We start from the raw sequence: 24,943 nt of genomic DNA on the forward strand, positions 1-24,943 counted from the left end.
ACCCAAGGCTGGTAGTAGTTCTAATGGAATGTTGTCTACTCCCGGGGACTTGTTTCGATTGACGTCATTCAGTGCTGTGTCAAATTCTTCTCGCAGTATCGTATCTCCCATCTAATCTTCATCTACATCCTCTTCCATTTCTATAATATTGCCTCCAAGTTCAACTCCCTTGTATAGATCCTGTAAGCATTCGTTCCACCTTTCAGATTCCCCTCCTTTTGCTTAGGAATGGTTTTCCACATGAGCTCTTAATTTTCATACAGCTGCTTCTCTTTTCTCCAAAGGCCTCTTTAATTTTCCTGTACATTGTATCTATCCTTCCCTTGGCGAAATATACTTCTAAATCCTTATGTTTGTGTCTGGCTTTTCCTGCTTAACCATTTGCACTTCCTGTCAATCTAACTTTTTAGACATTTGTGTTCCCTTTTGCCTGCTTCATTTACTTCGTTTTTATATTTCCTCCTATTGTCAGTTAAATTCATTATCTTCTTTGTTATCCAAGGATTTCTACTGGACTTCATCTTTTTACTAATTTGATCCTCTGCTGTCTTCACTATTTCAGATCTTAAAGCTACTCATTCATCTTCGACTATATTTCTTTCCACTTTTGTAGTTAACCTTTGCCTAATGTTCCCTCTGAGATGTCAACAACCTCTGGTTCTTTCAACTTATCCAGATCCCATTGTCTGGTCCCTTCAATTCCACCAACCAACCCACCCAGATCCCATCTGCTTAATTTCCTACCTTTGCAGTTTCTTCAGTTTTAATCTAAGTTCATAATTAATAAATTGCAGTCAGTCCACATATGCCCCTGAAATTGTCCTAGAATTTAATATCTAGTTCTGAAATCTCTTCCTTACCATTATACAGGGTGCATATAAATAAAACTGAAAAACTGCAGGGATGGTTTCTTGACTGGAAATGGAGGAAGACAGGTCATATCAACATGTGTCAGCAAATGAACAATTTGTATGCGGTAACAACAAATCATCCTGGAACACAGTACAGAGCTGCACTGCATCCAGATCACAACATGGGTTTGTGGCCTCCATGGGATGCAGCATGTGTGTTCACACGCTGCATCATGGATTGCCACACTCTTGTGCATTTCGGCCTCTCTTCGAATCACAGGTGTTGTGAAAACACTGTTGAACAGAACATGGTTCAGTGCACACAAAGCTTTTCAGATGCCTCTAGAGGGAAAAATGCAGGGGGTTTAAGTCTGGTGATCTAGCAGGCCAAGCTAAGGGGCCTCCACATCCTAGTCAATGTGCATGGAAGATGTTGATGGGGGGGGGGGGGGGGGGGTGTCGGCAAATTATAATGTGGAAGTGGTGTGGTGTTCTGTCATGCAGAAACCACATGACCTGTCATATTGCCAAAGAGACTTTCTCAAGCAGCCGAGGCAAAGTATTCTGTAGGAAGTCCAAGTACATTCCCCCCTCGAGATGATGTGGAATAATAACTGGTCCAAGTATGTGATCACCAAGAATCCCTGCCTTCACATTGATGCTGAACTGATGCCAATGAGGTGCTTCAACTTTTACCGGAGTATTGTCCGTAACCCAAAGATGAAAATGATGCATATTGATGACGCCAGTTCTAGTAAATGTTGCTCCATCAGTAAAGAGGACTAATGACAGAAAACCATAATTGTAATGGTCTAGTGCAAAAATCATCGACAAAATCTTTCCCGTAGAGGGAAACCCACTGCTGATAATCCTTGCTCTTGTTGCAGGTGATAGGGATAGTAGCATTGTCATGCAGGATATACATAATCATAGTCTGGAGCTTGTAGAATTCAGTCCTCCAAATCTGGTGTAGACACAGTCTGCAGCCTCCCTGCATGTTTGTCTTTCTGGAAGGACCCATTATCTTACAAACACCATAAAATGGCTGGACATGTTGTCTGATATGGTTGGTGTCTGTGAGGGTAATTGTTTTGGTATAGCAATGCTGCCTCTCAACCATTTCCACCTGCTTGGCTGTACACAAACAGCATCTCGGCTTGTTCCTGACATGAATACCAGACCATGCAGCTGCTTAACTACACTGTGTCAATCACACAGCCTGCAGCACTCTATGAACACACAGCTTGCGGTAAGAGGAACTTTCATTCATCGGTACTGTCTACCTTGGCAACAATGGGTTTCCAGACACATGTTCTCCTTCCACTTTCATTCAGTAATCTGTCCCTACAGTTTGTCGGTTTTATTAATGTTCACCCTGCATAATGAATCTGAAACCTTCTGGTGTCTCCAGGTCTCTTCCACCTTCACAGTATTCTTTCGTGATTTTAAAACTAATTGTTAGCAATGGTTAAATTATGCTCTGTACAAAATTCTACCAGATGGCTCTCTTCAATTCCTTGCCCTCAGCCCATATTCACCTACTATTCATTCTTGTCTTCCTTTCGCTACTGTTGCATTCCAGTCCCCCATCACAATTAAATTTTCATCAGTCTTAACTATATGAATCATTTCTTTTATCTTATATATTTCTTCAATCGCTTCATTGTCTGTGGTGCTATTGGCAATATAAACTTGTACTACTGTGATATGTGAGAGATTCATCTCTGTCTTGCTTAGATAATGCATTTGATATGCTGTTAATAGCTTACCCACATTCCTATTTTCTTATGCATTATTAGTCCCAGTCCTGCGTTACCTGTGTTCGACTTCGTAACCCTGTATTCAGCTGACCAGAAGTCCAGTTTCTTCTGCCACCGAACTTCATTAATTCCCATTGTATTTGACTTCAACCTATCCATTTTCCTTTTTAAATTTTTTAATCTACCTGCCTGATTAGAGGATCTAACATCTCACACTCCAATTCATAGAGTGCCAGTTTTGGTTCTCCTGTTGACGACTTCCTCCTAAATACTTCCCACCCAGCGATTCGAATGAGGGACTAGTTTTACCTCTAGAATATTTTACCGAAGAAGATGCCATCATCATTTAATTGTACAGTAGAGCTGCACACTCCCAGGAAAAATTATAGCTGTAGTTTCCTCTTGTTTTCACAATTGTAATGCAATGTTTACACTAGCACAGGAAAAGTTCGGTTAACGAAAGGACTAGGCCACAACTCTCAAACATAATTGACTTTATTACAATGTAACTCTCTGAGCAAGTTTCATTTCTTGGTACTTATTAAAAAAGTCCATAAAGAATCATTGCACTTCCAGACTTGACCTCAAGCAAGGGTAGACAAACATCAGCTAATTTAGCATTAAACTTTTAGGCAAGCTATTAAAATAATAAAAGACTCAAATATATTTTACCAAGCAGTAATATTTAAACAACCACTACCAAAGCAATCAGAATCCAATAAGTCTGGTACTTCAACTAGAAAAATAACTAGGCCAGAATATAACCTTTGGTCTTACTCTTAGCCAGCATCTACCAATGAGCTCATGATTAAAATAAAAAATAAAAAAACACAGAGCATAAAAAAGTTTCTCATAAAAACATTACTCCAATGAAATATAGAAATCTCCAAAACAAATTCAAGCTGACAAGTAAATGACTTTAGAATTAACTTCTGCAATAGTTCAACACAAGATTATTAAACAACATTAACCAAACTCGTGGTTTTAAAATTAAGGCACCACTCGCACAACTGCAAATGCATCAAGAGATAATGGTTATAATTGGAGGTGTATACTTATAGCAGGATTACACAGGGTTCCTTTCATTACACATGAATTACTGCTCTTGGTATGAGTCCTTTCACTCTCCAAGAATCTACAGGGCCAGCTCAACCGTCTCCTCAGGCCGGTTGTTGTACACATGGTAGAGAACACAAAGTAACAAGACAAGCTTCTAAAACACACACATAGATGGTTTTAATTCAACAAGCCTCAAAAACATGTTCATACGTGCTCCAGGCAATACAGACCAGACAATAATGACAATTTCAACTATGGCCTGGAAAACTTCAAGCAACCAATTGGTCCAGTAAATAAAATAACAAAAAAATTTAACCGCACTTAATAAACCATCGAAATATGGCCATTTCACTACTAAGGAAATCATTCAGGACTGGCAGCTGGCAATACCCACAGCACAGACCGAAGTAGCTGACAAGAATTTCGAATGAGGCAACAAGTGTCCACTCAGAGTCCCGTAAACCAATGAACGTCAGAATCACCAATGCCAGTAGCAACCGCCTCAGTTCTACGCGTTGCCAGCTTATACTGCCACCCAGCGTGCTTCCAAACACAGTGCATGGGTGACTCATGCCTCCTAGTGGCTCTGTGTTCACTCTTTCTCTTGTGGCTCGCCTCAGGCGCTCACTTTATAGGCAAACTTTACTCCAGATGGGATCGTAACTGCTAGGTCGATGTGTACACATCAACAGTACCAGTACAGCAAGCTGTTTTGGTTGATGGATGTTACAAGGCCAGATCAGTCAATCATCAACGTTGTTGCCTCTGCAAGTACTGAAAAGGCTACTGCCTCTCTTCGGGAACCACATGTTTGTCTGGCATGGCATCTCAACAGAAACTGCCCATTTTGGTTGCACCTACAGTACAGCAATCTTCTCCAATCATTGCTGAGGCACATGAGCCAGCCCACTGAAGGCTAGGTCCATGGTTCATGGGTTATTTATATTAAGAATTTCGTGTTATTCTATAATTCATGAATACATTCTGGTTCCATGGAAATGTTTGCAAGTGTCAGTCATCACATTGAAATCTTGCATGTGTTGCATCTTTGGATCCACTATGACATCACTGGTGAAAACACAGGTGTGATAGCATTTATCCTCATCCTTGTCTTGCTCCTTGTCCTCCTCCTCTCTCCCCTTCCCCCCACTTTCTTGAGAGACATCTCTCGCTGCCTGTGGAAGGAACATTAGCATATGAATTGTTTTGTAAATATGTGTTACTGTTAATGATTTTCTTACCTAATGTAATGTCGACTACATCCCCAAGGATCTCCTTACTCTAGGTCTTTGAAGGGAATGATGTACTAACTTAGCTTTTACACATCTACATTATCCACTTCTTATTCTAGGTACCTGTTCAACTGTGGTGAAGGTACTCAGCGACTGGCACATGAGCACAAAGCGAAGCTGTCTAAACTAGAACATATTTTTATTACTCACCTTTCATGGGACAACATCGGAGGACTACCTGGAGTTGCTCTAACAATACAGGATGTAGGAGTTCCAGAAATTATATTGCATGGCCCACCAGGAACAGTAAGTTTCATATATATTGTTTTCTGAATTTATACAAGTGAAAATATCTAGAAGAATTGCTGAGTCGCGATAGGCACAATAAAAAGATTCACACAATTAAAGCTTTTGGCCATTATGGCCTTTGTCAGCAATAGACATACAAACACACACACTCACATAAATCCAAGTTGCACACACATCAGCAGTCTCAGAGAGCTGAGACCACACTGTGAACAGCAGCACCTGTGCATGATGGGAGTGGCGACTGGTTGGGGGTAAGGAGGAGCCTGTGGTGGGGAGGGGAGGGATAGTATGGTGGGAGTTGCGGACAGTCGAGACGGAGGGCAGGAAAGAAGGTGGGGAGGGGGTAAGTAGCGGAAAGGAGAGCAATAAGAGAAATTAAAAGACTGGGTGTGGCCTATCGTGACTCAGCATCTCCACTATATGGTGAGTAGCAACTTTCCTTCTCTGGTAGTTACATTCCATCCTGGATTTTCCATTGTTTGATTTTTGCCTGACGGCTTTTCTTTGATCCTAACCCTGTGCTGTTTTCCTTTGTAACTACATTCTTTTGCATCTGCTATACTCAATGTCATTCTTTCCTTCTTTCTTTTCTTTCCTGTGTTTCTCTTGTTGCCTTACATACCACACTGCACACTCTACTTATGAGCCACACTGTATCAACCGCCTCAGCTGCGCGCAACAGACGGCATCAAGACCACACTGATTGTTAGTGCAGCTTCTTAGGTCCCACATTACTCCCGCCGATATAATGAAGCCTATACCTTCAAACTGATCACGCCTATACCTCCAAGCTGATCACCCTCCCTGTGTCAATTCCCAGATTTTTGCGTGTTATCTCCTGCACTTTTCCGGTGCCACAGGATCTTACATCTCTAACTATGAACCTCTCCCCATCCCCACACTTTCCCCGTTCTATGTCTGTTCACACCCACTAAATCCACCTCTTTCAGTAACATCTGCCATCCCCCTTACGCTTATCCACCCTTAACCTGCTACCCACAATAATATACATATATTTCTTATTGATTAGTTATTTTCTAATTTGACCCTTGTGACTTCCCGCAAATTTTAGTGAGTTTTCGCCTTTCACTATCGTGGTCTTTCTTAGATTTCATCTCGTTTTTTCCCCCCTTGTGCATTGAATTCACCCTTTTCGTACTTTTCACACATATTTGGGCGTATTTTTTAATAATTGTTTGGACGTAATTCTTCTTTCTTAGGTAATTTTTTGCATTTTTTGCACCACCATGGATCCATGCTCCTTTCATCTGCATCAATACAGAAAAGTTTCCTTATTCCTAGCCAGATCCCAGTCCCACATACTGTTCCTGCGTTGTTGCTTGGCTCAAGAAATCCCCCCTAATGGCCTTACCATCAAATTACCCACCTCTGGTACTCTCCCCTCCTTCCACAATGATCTCCACCTGTTCAGATTCCGCCAATCCTTAGCCCTCACCAACGTAGTCCTGCAAAACCATATCAACCAAGCCCAATCCTCCTTGCAGTACCTCCACTCCATCCTCAAAATTCTCCTGCTATGCAATCCCAAATTCCTGGAAACCGTAACATACATTGAAACCCTTGCCATCAGGAACTTGAGCAACATGCAAAACGCCTCCTCAAAAAGCTCTCCATCCTACTCCCGCCTCGGAGTACCACTGCACACCACTTCTACAACCACCTCCAAACTTCCCCCATGCCCCCTCATAGCTGACAAACCCTGTCTCGCAGACCTACTACATTTACCCCACCCTCCAAAAATCCATCCCACCACCACACAGATCCCAGAATCTAAACAGACCCACAACACAGTTATGAACCTTTCCTCCAAAAGCCTTAGTCCCACAGAAATATCAGTCCTTTCCAAAGGCCTCACCTTTTGCCCCACTCCAAAATTCATCCATGCTGGACTAGTTAAAGACCTTCTCTCCTTCTCCCGGTCCCTACAATGGAAACACTTTTTCACTGCCAACCTGACCAATCAGACTCAACCAAAGACCAATATTGAACCTTGCCTAACTTAGTTCACTCCTCCATCCAATTGTGATCCACCCCCACTGCCTCCAAACCACCCCCTGTTAACTTTCCAGAATTTCTTAACCTCGAACCTCGCCTCAACAGTATTCCTCAAATCCCTCAAGATGCAAACTAACCTTACATCCGCAGAAAGAACCGCAGTCCACCATCTAAAAACTGATCCCGATCTTGTAATCCTACCTGCTGACAAAGTCTCCACCACCGTTGTTTTGAACCACAAGGATTACGTGGCAGAAGCACTCCATCAGCTGTCAGATACTGCCACCTACAAACCGTGCCACAGTGATCACATTCTAGTAATCTAACAGGATCTCCAATCATTACTCAAATCTTTAGTCCCACCCTAGAACTTCTCCCCAGAGTCCGTCTCTCTACTTACCCCTACCACTCCACGCACTCCCACCTTCTACATGCTTCCTGAAGTCCATAAACCCAACCACCCAGGATGCCCCGTTGTGGTTGGTTACTGTGCCCCCACTGAGAGAATCTCTGCTCTCGTAGACCAACACCTTCAACCTATTACCCGGAACCTATCCTCCTATATAAAAGATACCAACCATTTCCTCGACCGACTCTCCACAGTTCCTGTCCCTTTACCACATGGTGCTCTGCTCATCACTATTGATGGCACCTCCCTGTACCCTAACATTCCTAATGCCCATGGCCTTACTGCTGTTGAACACTACCTTTCCAGACGCCCTATGGTTTCCAAATCAACAACCTCCTTCCTAGTCTCCATGACCAACCATGTCCTCACCCACAATTACTTCTCCTTTGAAGGCATTACCTACGAACAAATCCGCACTTTGGCTATGGGCACCCGCATGGCACCATCCTATGCTAAACTATTCATTGGCCATCTAGAGGAATCCTTCCTTAAAACCCCTCACCTGGATCAGATTCATAGATGACATCTTTACTATCTGGATTGAAGGTGAGGACACCTTATTCACATTCCTCCAGAACCACAGCTACTTCTCCCCCACTTGCGTCATCTGGTCCTACTCAACCCAACAAGCCACCTTCCTAGATGTTGACCTTCACCTCAGAGATGGCTACATCAGTACCTCCGTCCATATCAAACCTATTAACCACCAGCAATACCTCCACTTCGACAGCTGCCACCCATTCCATACCAAGAAGTCCCTTCTGTACAGCTAGCCACTCGTGGTCGTCGCATCTGTAATGAGGAGCAGTCCCTCTCAAAATATACTGAGAGTCTCACTGAAGCCTTCACTGACCGTAATTATCCCCCATCCTTGTACAAAAACAAAACTCCCATGCCTTATCTTTCTAGTCTCCCACCACCTCCCAAAGTCCCACAGTCCGGCCACAGAGCAGCATTCCCCTCGTAACTCAGCACCATCTGGGACTGGAGCAACTGATTTACATTCTCCGCCAGGGTTTCGACTACCTCTCGTCGTGCCCTGAAACGGGAAATGTTCTGCCAACTAGGTAGCTGAAAGGTAGCTGTTTCACTGCTTGCATAGGTACCTAAAGATAGCTTTGTATATAATAAAGCATGTTGTTGTTGTGGTCTTCAGCCCAGACTGTTTTGATGCAGCTCTCCATGCTATTCTATCCTGTGCAAGCTTCTTCATCTCCCAGGACCTACTGCAACCTACATCCTTCTGAATCTGCTTAATGTATTCATCTCTTGGTCTCCCTCCATGATTTTTACCCTCTACACTGCCTTCCAATACTAAATTGGTGATCCCTTGATGCCTCAGAACATGTTCTACCAACCGGTCCCTTCTTCTAGTCAAGGTGCGCCACAAATTTCTCTTCTCCCTAATTCCATTCAATACCTCCTCATTAGTTGTGTGATCTACCCATCTAACCCTCAACATTCTTCTGTAGCTCCACATTTAGAAAGCTTCTATTCTCTTCTTGTCCAAACTATTTATCGTCCACGTTTCACTTCCATACATGGCCACACTCCATACAAATACTTTCAGAAATGACTTCGTGACACTTAAATCTATACTCGATGTTAATAAATTTCTCTTCTTCAGAAACGCTATCCTTGCCATTGTCGGTCTACATTTAATATCCTCTCTACTTCTATCAGCAGTTACTTTGCTCTCCAAATACCAAAACTCATTTACTACTTTAAGGGTCTCATTACCTAATCTAATACCCTCGGCATCACCCAGTTTAATTAGACTACATTCCATTATGTTTGTTTTGCTTTGTTGATGTTAATCGTATATCCTCCTTTCAAGACACTGTCCATTCCATTCAGCTGCTACTCCAGGTCCTTTGCTGTCTCTGACTGAATTGCAATGTCGTCGGTGAACCTCAAAGTTTTTATTTCTTCTCCATGGATTTTAATTCCTACTCTGAATTTTCATTTTGTTTCCTTTACTGCTTGCTCAATATACAGATTGAATAACATTGGGGATAGGCTACGCCCCTGTCTCACTCCCTTCCCAACCACTGCTTCCCTTTCATGTCCCTTGACTCTTATAATTGCCATATGGTTTCTGTACAAATTGTAAATAGCCTTTCACTCCCTGTATTTTACCCCGGCCACCTTCAGATTTTGAAATAGAGTATTCCACTCAACTTTGTCAAAAGCTTTTTGTAAGTCTACAACTGCTAGATACGTAGGTTTGCCTTTCCTTAATCTATTTTCTAAGATAAGTCGTAGGGTCAGTATTGCCTCACGTGTTCCAACATTTCTACAGAATCCAAACTGATCTTCCCCGAGGTCGGCTTCTACTAGTTTTTCCATTCGTCTGTAAATAATTCATGTTAGTATTTTGCAGCTGTGGCTTATTAAACTGATAGTTCGGTAATTTTCACATCTGTCAACACCTGCTTTCTTTGGGATTGGAATTATTGTATTCTTCTTGAAGTCTGAGGGTATTTCGCCTGTCTCATACATCTTGCTCACCAGATGGTAGAGTTTTGTCAGGGCTGGCTCTCCCAAGGGCGTCAGTAGTTCCAATGGAATGTTGTCTACTCCCGGGGCCTTGTTTCGACTCAGATCTTTCAGTGCTCTGTCAAATTCTTCACGCAATATCATATCTCCCATTTCATCTTCATCTACATCCTCTTCAATTTCCATAATACTGTCCTCAAGTACATCGCCCTTGTATAGACCTTCTGTATACTCCTTCCACCTTTCTGCTTTTCCTTCTTTGCTTAGAACTGGGTTTCCATCTGAGCTCTTGATGTTCATACAAGTGGTTCTCTTATCTCCAAAGGTCTCTTTAATTTTCCTGTAGGCAGTATCTATCTTACCCCTAGTGAGATAAGCCTCTACATCCTTACATTTGTCCTTTAGCCATCCCTGCTCAGCCATTTTGCACTTTCTGTCGATCTCATTTTTGAGACGTTTGTATTCCCTTTTGCCTGCTTCATTTACTGTATTTTTATATTTTCTCCTTTCATCAATTTAATTCAATATATCTTCTGTTACCAAGGATTTCTATCTCTTGGCTTCTTCCGTGTATACAAGCTTCTTTGATGATTCTTGAACCAAGTGATAGCTATAATTAAGTTGTGCTCCATGCAAAATTCTGCCAGGCGACTTCCTGTTTCATTTCTTACCTCCATTCCATATTCACCTACTAAGTTTCCTTCCCTTCCTTTTCCTACTATCGAATTCCAGTCACCATGACAATTAAATTTTCGTCTCCCTTCACTTTCTGAATAATTTCTTTAATCTCATCATATATTTCATCAATCTCTTCGTCATCTGCGGAGCTAATTGGCATATTAACTTTTACTGCTGTGGTAGGCATGGGCTTCATATATATCTTGGTCACAATAATGCGTTCACTATGTTGTTTGTAGTAGCTTACCTGCACTCTTTTTTTTTTTATTCATTATTATACCTACTCCAGCATTATCCCTATTTGATTTTGTATTTATAACCTTGTATTCACCTGACCAGAAGTCTTGTTCCTCCTGCCACAGAACTTCACTAATTCCCACTGTATCTAACTTTAACCTATCCATTTCCCTTTTTAAATTTTCTAACCCACCTGCCTGATTAAGGGATATGACATTCCACACTCTGATCCGTAGAACGCCAGTTTTCTTTCTCCTGATAAAGATGTCCTCCTGAGTAGTCCCCGCCCAGAGATCCGAATGGGGGACTATTTTACCTCCGGAATATTTTACCCAAGAGGACGCCATCACCATTTAACGACACAGTAAAGCTGCATGCCCTCAGGAAAAATTATGGCTGTAGTTTCCCCTTGCTTCCAGCTGTTCGTAGTACCAGCACAGAAAGGCTGTTTTGGTTAGTGTTAAAAGGCCAGATCAGTCAATCATCCAGGTTCTTACCCTTGCAACTACTGAAAAGGCTGCTGCCTCTCTTCAGGAACCACATGTTTGTCTGGCCTCTCAACAGATAACCCTCCGTTGTGGTTGCACCTACAGTACGGCTATCTGTATCGCTGAGGCATGCAAGCCTCCCCACCAACGGCAAGGCATAGAGCAGGAAAAACTGGAACATGAAAGTATTTGTCACATGGGTGATAGGATTTATTATGTTAGCTTGTTGATAAAAATATAGGTTTGCAGAACAAGCTTAGAAATGAAGTAGGAAACAAAAAATGTGAATAATAATAATAATAATAATAATAATAATAATAATAATATTTGATTGCTGCGTAATAGTAGTAATTAGAAACATAATTCTTTATGATCTTGGTGAACAGATTTATAATAAAAACCACTTCATTTGAAAGGCCACTGAAAATATTTTAAAATACACTGAAAATGGTCTAAATAAGATCTCTATTACAATCAAAAAGGTTGTATTTATCCTATATTAGCATACTAATACAACTGTGACTGTGGAAGAGAGACCTAAAACACAAAAGACAATAGGTATAACATTTTAATCTGTCAAGTAGAATTTTGTAGTCCACAAAATGAGGTTTTGTTTGGTTCACAAAATATTCTAATAGGATAACATTCCTTATTTAATGCTTTCAGGAGTTCACATATTCATTATTCTACAGCTTTCTCTGTGTGTGTGTGTGTGTGTGTGTGTGTGTGTGTGTGTGTGTGTGTGTGTGTGTGTGTGTGTGAGGGGGGGGGGGGGGGGGCGGTTAAGTATTTTAGGAAGCCAAACTGGGAGACCATTAACAAATTGTGCTCACAAAATAAAGCCAAATATCATAGGTTACTTTCGTAAAAATTTTTTGAATAGACTCTAGGCAGTGGAATAGCTCTCTAATTACTACAGCAAAAGTAAGTCTGTCATGAGGCATGACATTGATTTCAAAGGTAGCTGAAACATAATCCGGGAAAGTCAGTGCAATGTTAATACACCGTCAAAACACCATTCATTTTGTTAGATGCTGCATGCACCATCAGCACACGCGAGCGTGTGCGCTCACACACACACACACACACACACACACACACACACACACACACACACACTATTGGTGGGGGAGGGGGAGGAAGATTATGGGAGTGGATAGCTCCCACCAGTGCAGCTCAGGAAAGCTAGTGATGGTGGTAAGGATCCAAATGGCATGGATTGTGAAGCAGCCAAGGAAATCTTACATGTTGTGCTATGATGCATGTTTTGCCACTCGGTGGTCCAGTTTGTTTTTGGCAACAGTTTGGCGATGGTCATTAATTTTGTTTGACAGATGCGTGGATGTAATACCACTGTAAAACATTGTGAAGTGTTTGCAGCAGAGTTAGTATGTAACAGGGCTGCTTTCATAGGTGGCCTGTCCTTTGATGCGGGTAGGATAAGCCTCTGATGGGACTGGAGTAGATAGTGCTGGGTGGCTGGATTGGGCAGACTTTGCATCTGGGTCTTCCGTAGGGTTATGATCCCTGTGGCAGGGGATTGGGGGTGAGAGTGGCATAGGGATGGATTACCTGCTGAAGGATGTGGTTCAGTCTTTCCAGTCTGGAATGGTATTGGGTGACAAGGGGGTGGTTCTTTGTGGTTGATTCTTGGGATAGAATCTGGTGCATGTGAGGATATGGCATGGGAGACTTTTTTGTAAATTTGGTCCAGAGGCCTTTGTGTGGATGGATCCATCTAAGAGGAGGAAATTGACATCTAGGATGGTGGCGTGATGGGTGAAGGAGGACCAGGTGAAGTGGATGGGAGAGAAGGTGTTGAGATTGTGGAAGAATGAGGATAGGTGCACTGGTCTTGTGTTCAGATTATAAAGATGTCATCAATAAACCTGAATTGGACCATGGGTTTGGGATATTTAGGAGCAAGGAATGTATCCTGTAGGTGGCCTACGAAAAGGTTGGCATAGCATGGGTGAAGTAGTAATGGGTTAGGATGTACAATGGGGGTTTGAAAAGTTCTCAGTATGGAATAGAAAAAAAAGTACTTACATCACTGAAACTTTTTATTTTTCAATGTAGTCTCCTTGTAGATTAATGCAATTGGTCCAGCAATGTTCCAGGGCCTTGATCCCATCTCGAAAGTGAGTTTCCTCCAGACCTGCAAAATAGTTGTCAACTCTGGATATCAGTTCTTTGTTTGAAGTGAATCTTTATCCACCAAGAAACATTTTCAGTTTTGGGGAGAGATGGAAGTCTGATGGAGTCGTATCAGTTGAATAAGGCGGGTGTGGCAACAGTTCATATCTTAGTTCATGTAACTTTTCCATGGCAACGGCACATGTGTGGGTGCACATTGATCCAGCGTCAAGGGTAGCGTCACCCATCTTGCATATAATTTTTTCGTTTTTAATTCTTCAATTAAAATGTGATGTACTTTTTCAGATGACATCTGGCAAGCTTGAGCAATTTCATTTACTTTGTCGCCGATCCTCCATCACTATTTTGTGCAATTTTGCAATGATTTCTGGAGTAGTGACACATCTTGGCTGACCACCGCGCGGATCATCATCTAAGCTCATCTGACCAAATTTAAATTCATTTGTCCACTTGGCAACAGTTGAATATGAAGGGGCAGAGTCCCCCAGTGTATTCTGGAAATTGGCATGAATGTCATTTGCTTTCATACCTATCTTTACGAAGTACTTGATTTGTTTTTATTTTATTAGGGAAGCAAAAACAACATTGGTCAAGCCTCCTGCTGCCCTCACTGAAACAGAGTTTATTGTGCTGTATCGTTCCCTGTGTCTCTAGTTAAGCCAACCAATGCCCTTGAACAGTGCAAGGAGACCCTTTACCCGTGCTTTGCTTGACACAATTTCTTCAGGTCTGGTTGATCCGAATATTCTGTCTCTCTTAATTTCCAGTGCCCCACATTCAAAGATCAGATGTGATGCGGTTTCCTCTCCCACTCCACATCTCCTACATTTGGGGTCCTCTTCTGTTATTCTCATTATATGTAGGTGTTTTATTGAAATTCTCACGGCCTGTCAATAGTCCAACCATGAGTTTTATTTCTCTCCTGTTCAAGTCCAGGATTGAGAGACTTCTTGTTGAAGCAGCTAGGAGTTAGTATGTAGTTGGCCAGCATTTCCCCAAACATACCTATGACTACCTCACTCAGTATCTTACTGTGAGATCCTCAATACCCAAGTGAGTTGCAGTTTTTTGCCAGTCTTTAACCTGTGTGCTCCAGCTGCTGCCGCCATCTTCACCCACAGGTGTAATGGGGGCATGTTCAGCATGGTTACCGTCCCATGGCGAAGCAGGCCAATCTCTGCACCTTAGCAAGATCCTTGCAGCTACTTGCTGGCCTAGTTTTTTTGCGCAGTGTTCAATGCTGCTTGTGCCATAGCTCTGTACTTGAAAATTTGCCAAGTATTACTATGACAAGATCATCTGTGTGTCTCCGACAAAAGTACTGTCTAGAGTTTAATTCTACAATAAGTTCTTCACCACAAGGTTCCACAGTAGATGGAACAGGACCACTCCTTGTGGACAGCCTCTGGTGGTGTTGATTGTCACTTTTTCTTGTATCATTGTGGCTTCTACCTTTCTACCACTGAGCATGGCTCTAATCCACTTGCAAATGGTGGTCTCCAAGCCATGCACCTCTGCTGCCTTAACCATGGGTTCTAAGGTCGTGTTGCTAAAAGCCCCTTTGATGTCCAAGAAGATGCAGAGGGCTACTTCCTGAAAGTGTAGTGCAGGTTGGTGGAGTACAGTTTCACACAATTTTCCTGTTTGGCATGCATGTTCGTATATGTGTAGAGGGACCCTAGTTAACCTCCTCTCCCTAACATGCACGTTGAACAGTTTTTCTAATGTTTTAAGAAGTAAGGAGGACAGACTGATTAGTCTTGTGTCCTTACCTTGGTATGATCAATTCTCCCTGGCTTTGGATTGAAGACGACATTCACTGCTGTCCAGACATTACAAATGATTCCTGCTGCTAAGCTAACCCTGAATAACCTGCATAGGAATCTTATTAAGTTCACTCCTGCTTGTTGCAGGAGCATTGGAAAAATTCCATATGCACCAGGTGACTTGAACAGTTGGAATGTTCTCACCACCCATTGGATTTTACTCTGGTCAATACATTCTCTGGCAGATTCCCAGTTCTCCTTTCGAATACCTGAAAACTGATTGTCACAGGGATTTCATCCTGGTCTATGTTGTCTGTCAGCGTACATTGAGGAAAATGAGTCTTGAGTAGTAGTTCCAGCATTTCATGTGCTGTCCTTGTATACTCCCCATCCTCTTTCCCTGAGTTCCTCCTGGATTAGTTGGTATCGTAGTGAGGATTTTGTGAAGTCTGGCCTGAACAGCCGTACCCTCTACCTTCTCACAAAAATCCCCCTGTGGGTTCGGGGGTAAGAATAGGCCCACAGTATTCCTGCCTGTCGTAAGAGGCGACTAAAAGGAGTCTCAAACGTTTCGGCCTTATGTGGTGGTCCCCTACCGGGTTTGACCTCCATCTTCTAAATTCTTCCGAAGAGCGAGCTGATTGGGGAAGGGCGCCTTACAAGGTGCAATGTGTCCATCGCTCATTACCATCTCTAGCTTGGTTGGTCGTCGTCGCATAGCTGTCCCGCCCACTCACCATCTCTAGGGCGTGGCTTTGTTCTTGGGTGCGGTTTTTGCAGTCTGCTCTGCTGTGTCGCTTTATGCGCCAATGACGATCATGGGCTACATTTCACCTGAAATCCAGCACGGTAGCCAGTCCGTTGTGGTGGGGCCGCCATGTACCCTGTCGGTTGTAGCCCCCTGACAACACAGGGATCGCTCTACTGATGCCTGCGCCGTTAACTCCCCGCGTATGCCAAGGAGTAGATGCCTGTCTCCTTGGGGCATCGGGACTCCCGGCAATGGCCATCCCGCCAGGTGGTCGTTGCTGAGGCTGGGTGGCGCCCGTGGGGAGGGCCCTTGGTCGGAGTAGGTGGCATCAGGGCGGATGACCCGCGATGAAGCGTGGTACATCATCTCTTGCTGGCGGCCAGCCGCCAGCAGTCTCTAAGCGTTCTCGACCTCAATACAACGCTCAGGCATATGATCCACAATCGTTCCCCTCCCTGGCCACACCATGGGAGGAACGAAAGGCTACGGTTGGCAGCGAACCTTATTCACCTCGCTATTTAGTCTGTACACGAGTCGATGGGGAATCGTTTATGGCGACCAAGCCTCAGTTTTTTGTCGAGCACTTGGAGGACAAGTTTGGGGAGGTGGAGGGCTTGTCCAAAATGCGCTCTGGGGCAGTATTGATCAAAACGGCATCCTCTGCACAGTCACGGCGGTTACTCGCTTGTGACAAGTTGGGGGATGTTTCTGTCACGATCACACCCCATAAGAGTCTCAACATGGTCCAGGGCATTATATTCCATAGGGACCTCCTCTTGCAGTCGGACGACGAGCTACGCGCCAATTTAGAACGGCGGGGTGTTCACTTCGTCCGGCGCGTCCATCGGGGTCCGAGGGATAATCAGGTAGCCACCGGTGCCTTCATCTTGGCCTTCGAGGGTGACGTCCTACCCGAAAAGGTCAAGGTGATGGTCTACCGTTGTGATGTGAAGCCCTATATCCCTCCCCCGATGAGGTGTTTCAAATGCTGGAAGTTCGGCCACATGTCATCTCGGTGTACTTCCAGCATGACATGCAGAGATTGTGGACGCCCTTCACATCCTAATACTGCATGTGCGCCGCCTCCCATCTGTGTGAACTGCGGCGAACACCATTCCCCTTGCTCGCCAGACTGCAAGGTTCTACTGAAAGAACGAAGGATAATGGAATATAAGGCCCTGGACCGCATGACCTATACTGAGGCTAAGCGGAAATACGAGAGGCTACATCCTGTGGCTCTGACCAGCTCCTATGCCACCGCTGCCAAAACAGTAGTTTTGTCATCTGCTGCACCGATTCCACTGAACACTCTGAGCCGGAATACTACACCTGCCCCCTTGATGGTGGGGGGCACTTCCCCATCTGTTGCTCCTGCACCACCTACCTCAGGAGCAACGACCCCCCAACCATCGGGGACACAAGTCCCCAACTCTAAGCCGGAGAAGCGTCCGACTTCTTCGGCGACTCTCTCTCGCAAGGGATCCCTCGGGTCCCTCCCTTCCCAGGTTTCCACCTCTGGGAAGGGTGACGTCAGCCAATGGCTGAAAAGCAGGCCAGCGGCTGGTCGTAGGGCTTCCCGCTCCTCCTCCGTCCTGGAGACTGACTCGGTGGAGCCCTCCCAGCCAGTAAAGCCCAAGGAGCAGAGAGAGAAGACGAAGAAGAAGAAGGCCTCTAAGGCCAAGGAACGCTCGGTGGCATCCACCCCACCGCTCCATACAGGCTCTGCGTCTGAGGATGAGGTGGAGATCCTGGCGTCCGCTGAGGACCTGGATCTCGCCATACCCTCAGACGCCAAGGACGCCGATTGTACTGGTCCTCGATCGGTGACAGCAGGTGACCCAGTGACGTGATCTGCCTCCTCGGTCCCTTCACGCCTATTTCGCCCATGGACAAAGTGATTCTCCAGTGGAACTGCAGCGGTTTTTTCCACCACCTTGCTGAGCTCCGCCAACTCGTCAGCAGTCACCCTTTCTTCTGCATTGCCCTCCAGGAAACGTGGTTTCCGGCAATGCGGACCCCTGCCCTACGAGGGTATCGGGGTTATTATAAGAACCGGGCAGCTTATGAGAGGGTGTCTGGTGGAGTCTGCGTCTACGTCCTTAACTCTATCTACAGCGGGTGTGTGCCTCTTCATACACCCCTAGAGGCTGTCGCTGTAAGGATGTGGACGCCTCAGCCTATTACTGTCTGCAGTTTGTACCTTCCGCCGGATGGTGATGTCTCTCGTCATGTGTTGGCTGCATTGATAGGACAACTGCCGCCTCCCTTTGTGTTGCTGGGCGACTTTAACGCCCATAACCCCTTGTGGGGTAGCGCCGCGATTACTGGCCGGGGCAGAGATGTCGAGACTCTTCTGTCACAGCTTGACCTCTGCCTTTTAAACACGGGAGAGGCGACCCACTTTAGTGCGGTCCATGGCTCGTTTTCGGCCATTGACCTTTCTCTTTGCAGCCCCGGACTTTCACCATCCATCCACTGGAGGGTCCATGACGACTTATGTCTTAGTGACCATTTCCCCATCTTTCTGTCACTGCCACAGCGTCACTCTTCTGAACGCCCCTCCAGATGGGCTCTGAATAAGGCTGATTGGGACTTATTTACATCTGTCGCAGTGATCGCACCTCCTTCCACTGATCCGATTGATGCGGTGGTTCAGTCGGTCACCACCAGCATCGTTTCTGCGGCGGCATCTGCGATTCCCTGTACATCCGGGTCACCTCGGCGGAGGACTGTGCCGTGGTGGTCGCCCGAGATCGCAGAGGCGATTCGAGATCGCCGGCGGGCTCTTCAGCGCCATAAGCGGCACCCGTCGTTGGAGACCCTCATTGCTTTTAAACAGTTCCGCGCCCGAGCCCGACGCCTTATTCGCCAACGGAAGAAGGAGTGCTGGGAACGTTATGTTTCCACCATTGGCGTCCGTACCTCCGCATCGCAGGTTTGGGCCAAGATTCGGCGACTCCAAGGCTATCGGCCACCTGTCTCTGTCCCTGGGCTTTCGCTGAATGGAGCAGTGTGCACCGACTCCGACACGATTGCGGACCGGTTAGCAGAGCATTTTGCTCAGTGTTCCGCGTCAACGAACTACCTGTTGGCCTTCCGCTCCCGGAAAGAGCGGTTGGAAAGTCGGAGGCTTTCCTTTCACACGCGCCACGCGGAGTCGTATAATGCTCCTTTCAGCGAATGGGAATTCCAGAGCGCACTTTCTGCTTGCCCTGATACAGCTCCTGGACCAGACCGCATTCACAGCCAGATGCTGAAACACCTCTCAGTGCCTTGCCAGCGACGCCTCCTAGATCTTTTCAATCGCGTCTGGGTCGAGGGTGTTTTCCCGTCTCAATGGCGGGAAAGCATAGTCCTCCCCGTATTGAAACCTGGCAAGAACCCGTTGGAGGTGGACAGCTATCGCCCCATAAGCCTCACCAACGTTCCTTGCAAGTTGCTGGAACGTATGGTGAGCCGGAGGTTGAGTTGGCTCCTCGAGTCTCGGGGCCTTCTGGCTCCGTCTCAGGGTGGGTTCCGTAAAGGCCGCTCTGCCGTCGATAATCTGGTCTCCCTGGAGTCTGCCATCCGTACAGCCTTTGCGCGCCGCCAACATCTGGTTGCCGTCTTCTTCGACATGCGGAAGGCATACGATACGACTTGGCGCCATCACATCCTGGCCACACTTCATGGGTGGGGCCTTAGGGGCCCGCTCCCGATTTTTATTCAGAATTTTCTTTCGTATCGTTCCTTCCGCGTGCAAGTAGCTGCGTCGCATAGTTCCTCCCGGGTCCAGGAGAACGGGGTCCCACAGGGGTCTGTCCTCAGTGTGTCCCTGTTTTTAATTGCCATCAATGGGCTCGTTGAGGCGGTGGGGTCGTCCGTCGCGGCTTCTTTATATGCGGACGACTTCTGCCTATATTACAGCTCCAGTGGCATCGCCGCTGCTGAACGGCAGCTGCAAGGTGCCATCCGCAAGGCGCAGTCATGGGCTGTAGCACACGGCTTCCAGTTTTCGGCCGCGAAGACCTGCGTTATGCATTTCTGCCGGCGTCGCACGGTTCACCCTGAGCCGCGCCTTTACCTTGACGGTGAACCTCTTGCTGTGGTCGCGACGCATCGGTTCTTGGGACTGGTGTTCGATACCCGGTTGACTTGGCTGCCCCATATTAGGCAGCTGAAGCAAACATGCTGGCGGCACTTAAACGCTCTCCGTTGCTTAAGCCACACCAGGTGGGGTGCCGACCGGTCCACCCTCCTCCACCTATATCAAGCGCTGATCCAGTCCCGCCTTGATTATGGGTGTGTGGCGTACGGTTCTGCCTCGCCTTCAGCACTGCGATTGCTGGATCCCATACACCACTGCGGGATCCGCCTCGCCACGGGAGCGTTCCGGACAAGCCCCGTCGACAGCATACTTGTGGAGGCTGGTGTCCCTCCATTGCGGTTCCGGCGTGACCGCCTTCTGGCCACCTATGCCGTGCACGTTTATAGCATGCCAGGGCATCCAAACTACCGTCTCCTGTTCCCGCGCTCGATCGTCCATGTTCCGGACAGGCGGCCCCGGTCAGGGTGTCCCATTGCAGTTCGCCTCCGGGACCTTCTCCGTGGCCTTGACTTTTTTCCTCTGCCGCCTGTTTTCCGGGCCAATCTCCGTCTGCCCCCGTGGAGTGTGCCCCGACCGTGCCTTCGGCTCGACTTGGCACAGGGTCCGAAGGTCTCAGTGCCTCCGGAGGCCCTCCGCCGCCGCTTTCCTTCCATCCTAGCCGAGTTTCCGAACGCGGCGGTGGCCTACACCGACGGTTCGGTGGTCTCTGGTCACACTGGTTACGCTCTCACTCTACGGGATTATTGTGAGCAACGGTCATTGGCAGCTGGCTCCAGTGTATACACTGCCGAGTTGGTTGCCATCTATCGTGCCCTAGAGTTTCTCCGCTCCCGCTCAGGTGAGTCCTTTGTCATCTGTAGTGACTCCCTGAGCGGTTTACGAGCTCTTGACCAGTGTTTCCCTCGTTCCCGTCTGGTGATGGCCATCCAGGAGTCCCTCCATACTCTCGTCCGTTGCGGCCGCTCTGTCACCTTTGTTTGGTCCCCGGGTCACGTCGGCATCCCGGGTAACGAGCGGGTTGACGAACTGGCGAAACAGGCGGTCAGTTCCCCGGCCATGGAGATCGGTCTTTTAGAGAGTGACGTCCGATCCGTATTGCGGCAGAAGGTCCTTGCTGCTTGGCGTGATGAGTGGCGCACCCTGCCCTCTCCCAACAAACTTCAGGCAGTCAAGGAGACAACCAGTGTGTGGCGCTCCTCCATGCGGGGGTCTCGCAAGGACGCTGTCGTCCTCTGCCGGCTCCGCATAGGACATACCCGGCTCACGCACGCGTATCTCTTGTGCCGTGACGACCCGCCTCTCTGTCGCTGCGGATTGGCCCTGACCGTGGTACACGTCTTACTAGACTGCCCACTTTTAACTGCCCTCAGGCAGACGTTCGCGCTGCCTGATACACTCCCTGCTCTTTTAACCGATGACTCTACAATGGCTGACTTAGTTCTCCGTTTTATTCGAGCAGGGGGTTTTTATCATTCAATATGAGAGTCCCTTTTTATTTTTTTTTAGTGTCGACTGTGGCTTTTGGCCTGGGGTTTTAGTTTGTGGTGTTTTAATGTGTCCCTCGGTTGTTGGCCTTTCCGGTTTTATTTTCATGGTCGGCCAATGACTGTCGCACTCTGTGTGTCTTTTAATCTCTTTTCTCTGGTCTTCGTCTATGTCTTTCTTGTGCTGTGTCGTCCCTTGTCGTCTCCGTTATGTGTTTATTGCTTGTTGGACTTTTCTTCGTGTATTATTATGGTCGTGGAACAAGGGACCGAAGACCTAAGTAGTCTGGTCCCTTTAACCCCCACAAACCAACCAACCTTCTCACAGAATACCTTCCAAAACGCCTGCTTCGCTTGCTTAATTGCAAGATGTATTTGACAAGGGCCTCCCAATATTCTGTCCGTTGTTCTTTCCTTCTCAGGACTCACATTCGGGAGGACGACGGTTCAATCCTGTGTCCAGCCATCCTGATTCAGGTTTTCTGTGATTTCCCTAAATCGTTTCAGGCAAATGCCGGGATGGTTTTTTTGAAAGGGCACGGCCGATTTCCTTCCCCATCCTTCCCTCACCCGAGCTTGCGCTCCATCTCTAATGACCCCATTGTCGACGGGATGTTAAACACCACTAACCTAACATCTTTCCTTCTCACACCGTTAAACAGTCTTCGTGCCAGTTTCCTCTGTGATTCCAGATTGTTGTTCCACCAAGCTACATTCCTGTTCGTGCACTTCTTGGTGATTGAGCAGTTGTTATGGTATGAGGTCACGATGCCTCTGTTACCTCCTCGAACTCTACTGGATTCCTTATTGAAGTGCTGACTTCCGATAGGCTTGAGTCGAGGTCCCTTCTATATGCTTCCCAGTCCGTTTTCATGGGATTCCTATAGAACGTGGTTTACCTAATGCCCATTTCAGCCTCAAACTTAATCTACATGTGGTCTGATGAGGATGGCTCGAAAGCCACATGCCATTGTTTGACGTAACTTTTCTTATATTTCTAGCATAATCCAGCTTACCTCCAGTGCTGCCGAGGCCCGATACACATCTACATCTACATTTATACTCCGCAAGCCCCCAACTGTTTGTGGCGGAGGGCACTTTATGTGCCACTGTCATTACCTCCCTTTCCTTTTCCACTCTCGTACGGTTCGCGGGAAGAACGACTGCCGGAAAGCCTCCATACGCACTTGAATCTCTACATTTGGAGTAATCGCGGGGGTCAGCTCAACCGAAGAGCAATGGAAGAACCTCATCCTGGAGGAACCGCCTTCATGATCACGGTATCCCCTACGCCCCCTTTATATAAATAGGGTTCCTGAATCAGGGCCACGTCCACTTCTCGTCTTCCCAGAAGACGACTCAGGACAGCAGTGGTCCTTTCACTGTGTTGCAGATTTATCTGCAGCACATTCAGTCTCCATCTTGCCACCATTGTCACCTCTGATGTCTTTGATTACCCTGACGGCAACCTGTGAGAACCCCAAGAATAGTCTTAGTTCCTGTTCCCGCATTGCCTTCAGGAACTTCTCTCTGACTTCCACCACAAGGGTTTGGCCATTTGGTGCAAGCTTCCGATTGATTACCTTCCAATCCTCTGTCAAGACTTTTGAGTTTTGAGATCCTGTTTGCTCAGTCAGAGTCTCTGCAGAGGTACCCTTAAGAAGTTTTGGTACCCAGATTAATATCTTTGTGGTTTTGAAGAGCTCAGCTGCTGTCTTTACCAACTGCTTCGCATGCTCCCATGATGGTATTAGGGCACCTTTTCCTTAAGCCAGTCCACTTTACCCACCCCCTCACAGACATCTGCACGAGCTCCTCCTGCTGTGAGGTGATATTGACCAGTGGATAGTCTTGCTGGATAACCGCCATCTTACAAACTAAGACTGCAGTATTATAGGTCTGTTTCCGTATTTCTTGCCTCAGCTTTTTCTGGATACACTTATCCTGAGAAGTGGGAGTCTTAGATTCCTCCCTTGTTTTCTTACTGCCAGCCCTTGATGTAGAAGGGATTTGTACATCCCCTTCAGCCTGAGACAGGTTTTTCTTGGTCTTGGGCTCAAGCTCTTTTAGTACCATCCACTTTTATTTAGGAAGCCACTCTTTTCCTTCGTTTAGCTTTTGTTCTCTAAGAAGTTTGCTCCCCTGAGCCCCCGACATGTCTTTAATCTTAATCTGGTCCTACTTCTAAGTAACCATTCCCACTTCTAGAACAGGTCTGTCCACCTGTTCAACTGAGGGGATGTTTTCATCAGTTCCAGCCCCAGTGTTTGGTTGTCTGAGGTTTCAACTTGCCCCTCAGTATTGCTATTTTTTGCGTCCATTTTGGTCCCACAAGACTTGGGAATCTAATTGGTCCACACCACGGAAACACCATGCGGTGCAAGGAAAACATTACTCAGGGAGCTCACCCAGTATCCCTGAGGCTCCATTCATGACACATCTTCCCATCCCTCGGCACGGATCGCATCACACCTTGGGTTGGGTACTGAGTAGTTGGGAAAAGACAAGGAATGGACGTGTGATGACAGATCGTTGTGGGGCACACTTAGTCTGGTCCATCGGCCGAGACCTTACCGACCGTAGGTTCCCGCAGCTGGCATAAGCCTCAGCTTCACGTGAACACAAGCCTCTCCAGGTGCCCAGAATTGCTGCTTCGAGGTAGTGTGCTTGAATCTTGATTTTTTTTTCCCCATCTTTGCAAATCACTATGTGCCTATTAAATTCTGTAACCAAAATAACGATTGTATTTTTGAAACTGTCCATTGATAGGGTAAGCAGTAGTTTCCAACATGAATCTAATGCATCTTTATTTGGTTGGTTATTGGTAGGTGTAATAAAAAATGAAATAAGTGGATAGCACTTACATACGAGGGTTGGACCTTTAATAGTGGCAACTATTTATTTACAGCTTGTATAAAATATATACATGTTTCAAAGTCTGTGGAAATTGTAGGATACTCTTAGCAGTGCCAGTTGTGTTGACGGTTCGAGCGGCACAGTCTATTGCCCGACGAATTTGTAGCCGTGAAGGTAAGTAAAACTTTGAAACATTTATCTATTTTATACAAGCTGTAAATAAATAGTTGCCCCTATTAAAGTTCCAAACCTCGTATATGCTTGTTTCCTCCCCAATATCATGTCTGTTCACTGAATACTTATC

General features: G+C 46.2%; 1 protein-coding gene across 1 annotated transcript in view; it reads left to right on the forward strand.

The window, feature by feature from the left end:
* The window catches only part of LOC126335572 (ribonuclease Z, mitochondrial), a 108,908-nt gene that overhangs the window by 12,727 nt on the left and 71,238 nt on the right, over nt 1-24,943 (forward strand). Inside the window, exon 2 of the mRNA XM_049999001.1 lies at nt 5,022-5,208. Within this exon, the coding sequence (XP_049854958.1) occupies nt 5,022-5,208 (187 nt within the window). The remainder of the gene's footprint in view (nt 1-5,021; nt 5,209-24,943) is intronic.

This window comes from Schistocerca gregaria, chromosome 2 (genome assembly GCF_023897955.1).
Source record: "Schistocerca gregaria isolate iqSchGreg1 chromosome 2, iqSchGreg1.2, whole genome shotgun sequence".
Lineage (NCBI taxonomy): Eukaryota > Metazoa > Arthropoda > Insecta > Orthoptera > Acrididae > Schistocerca > Schistocerca gregaria.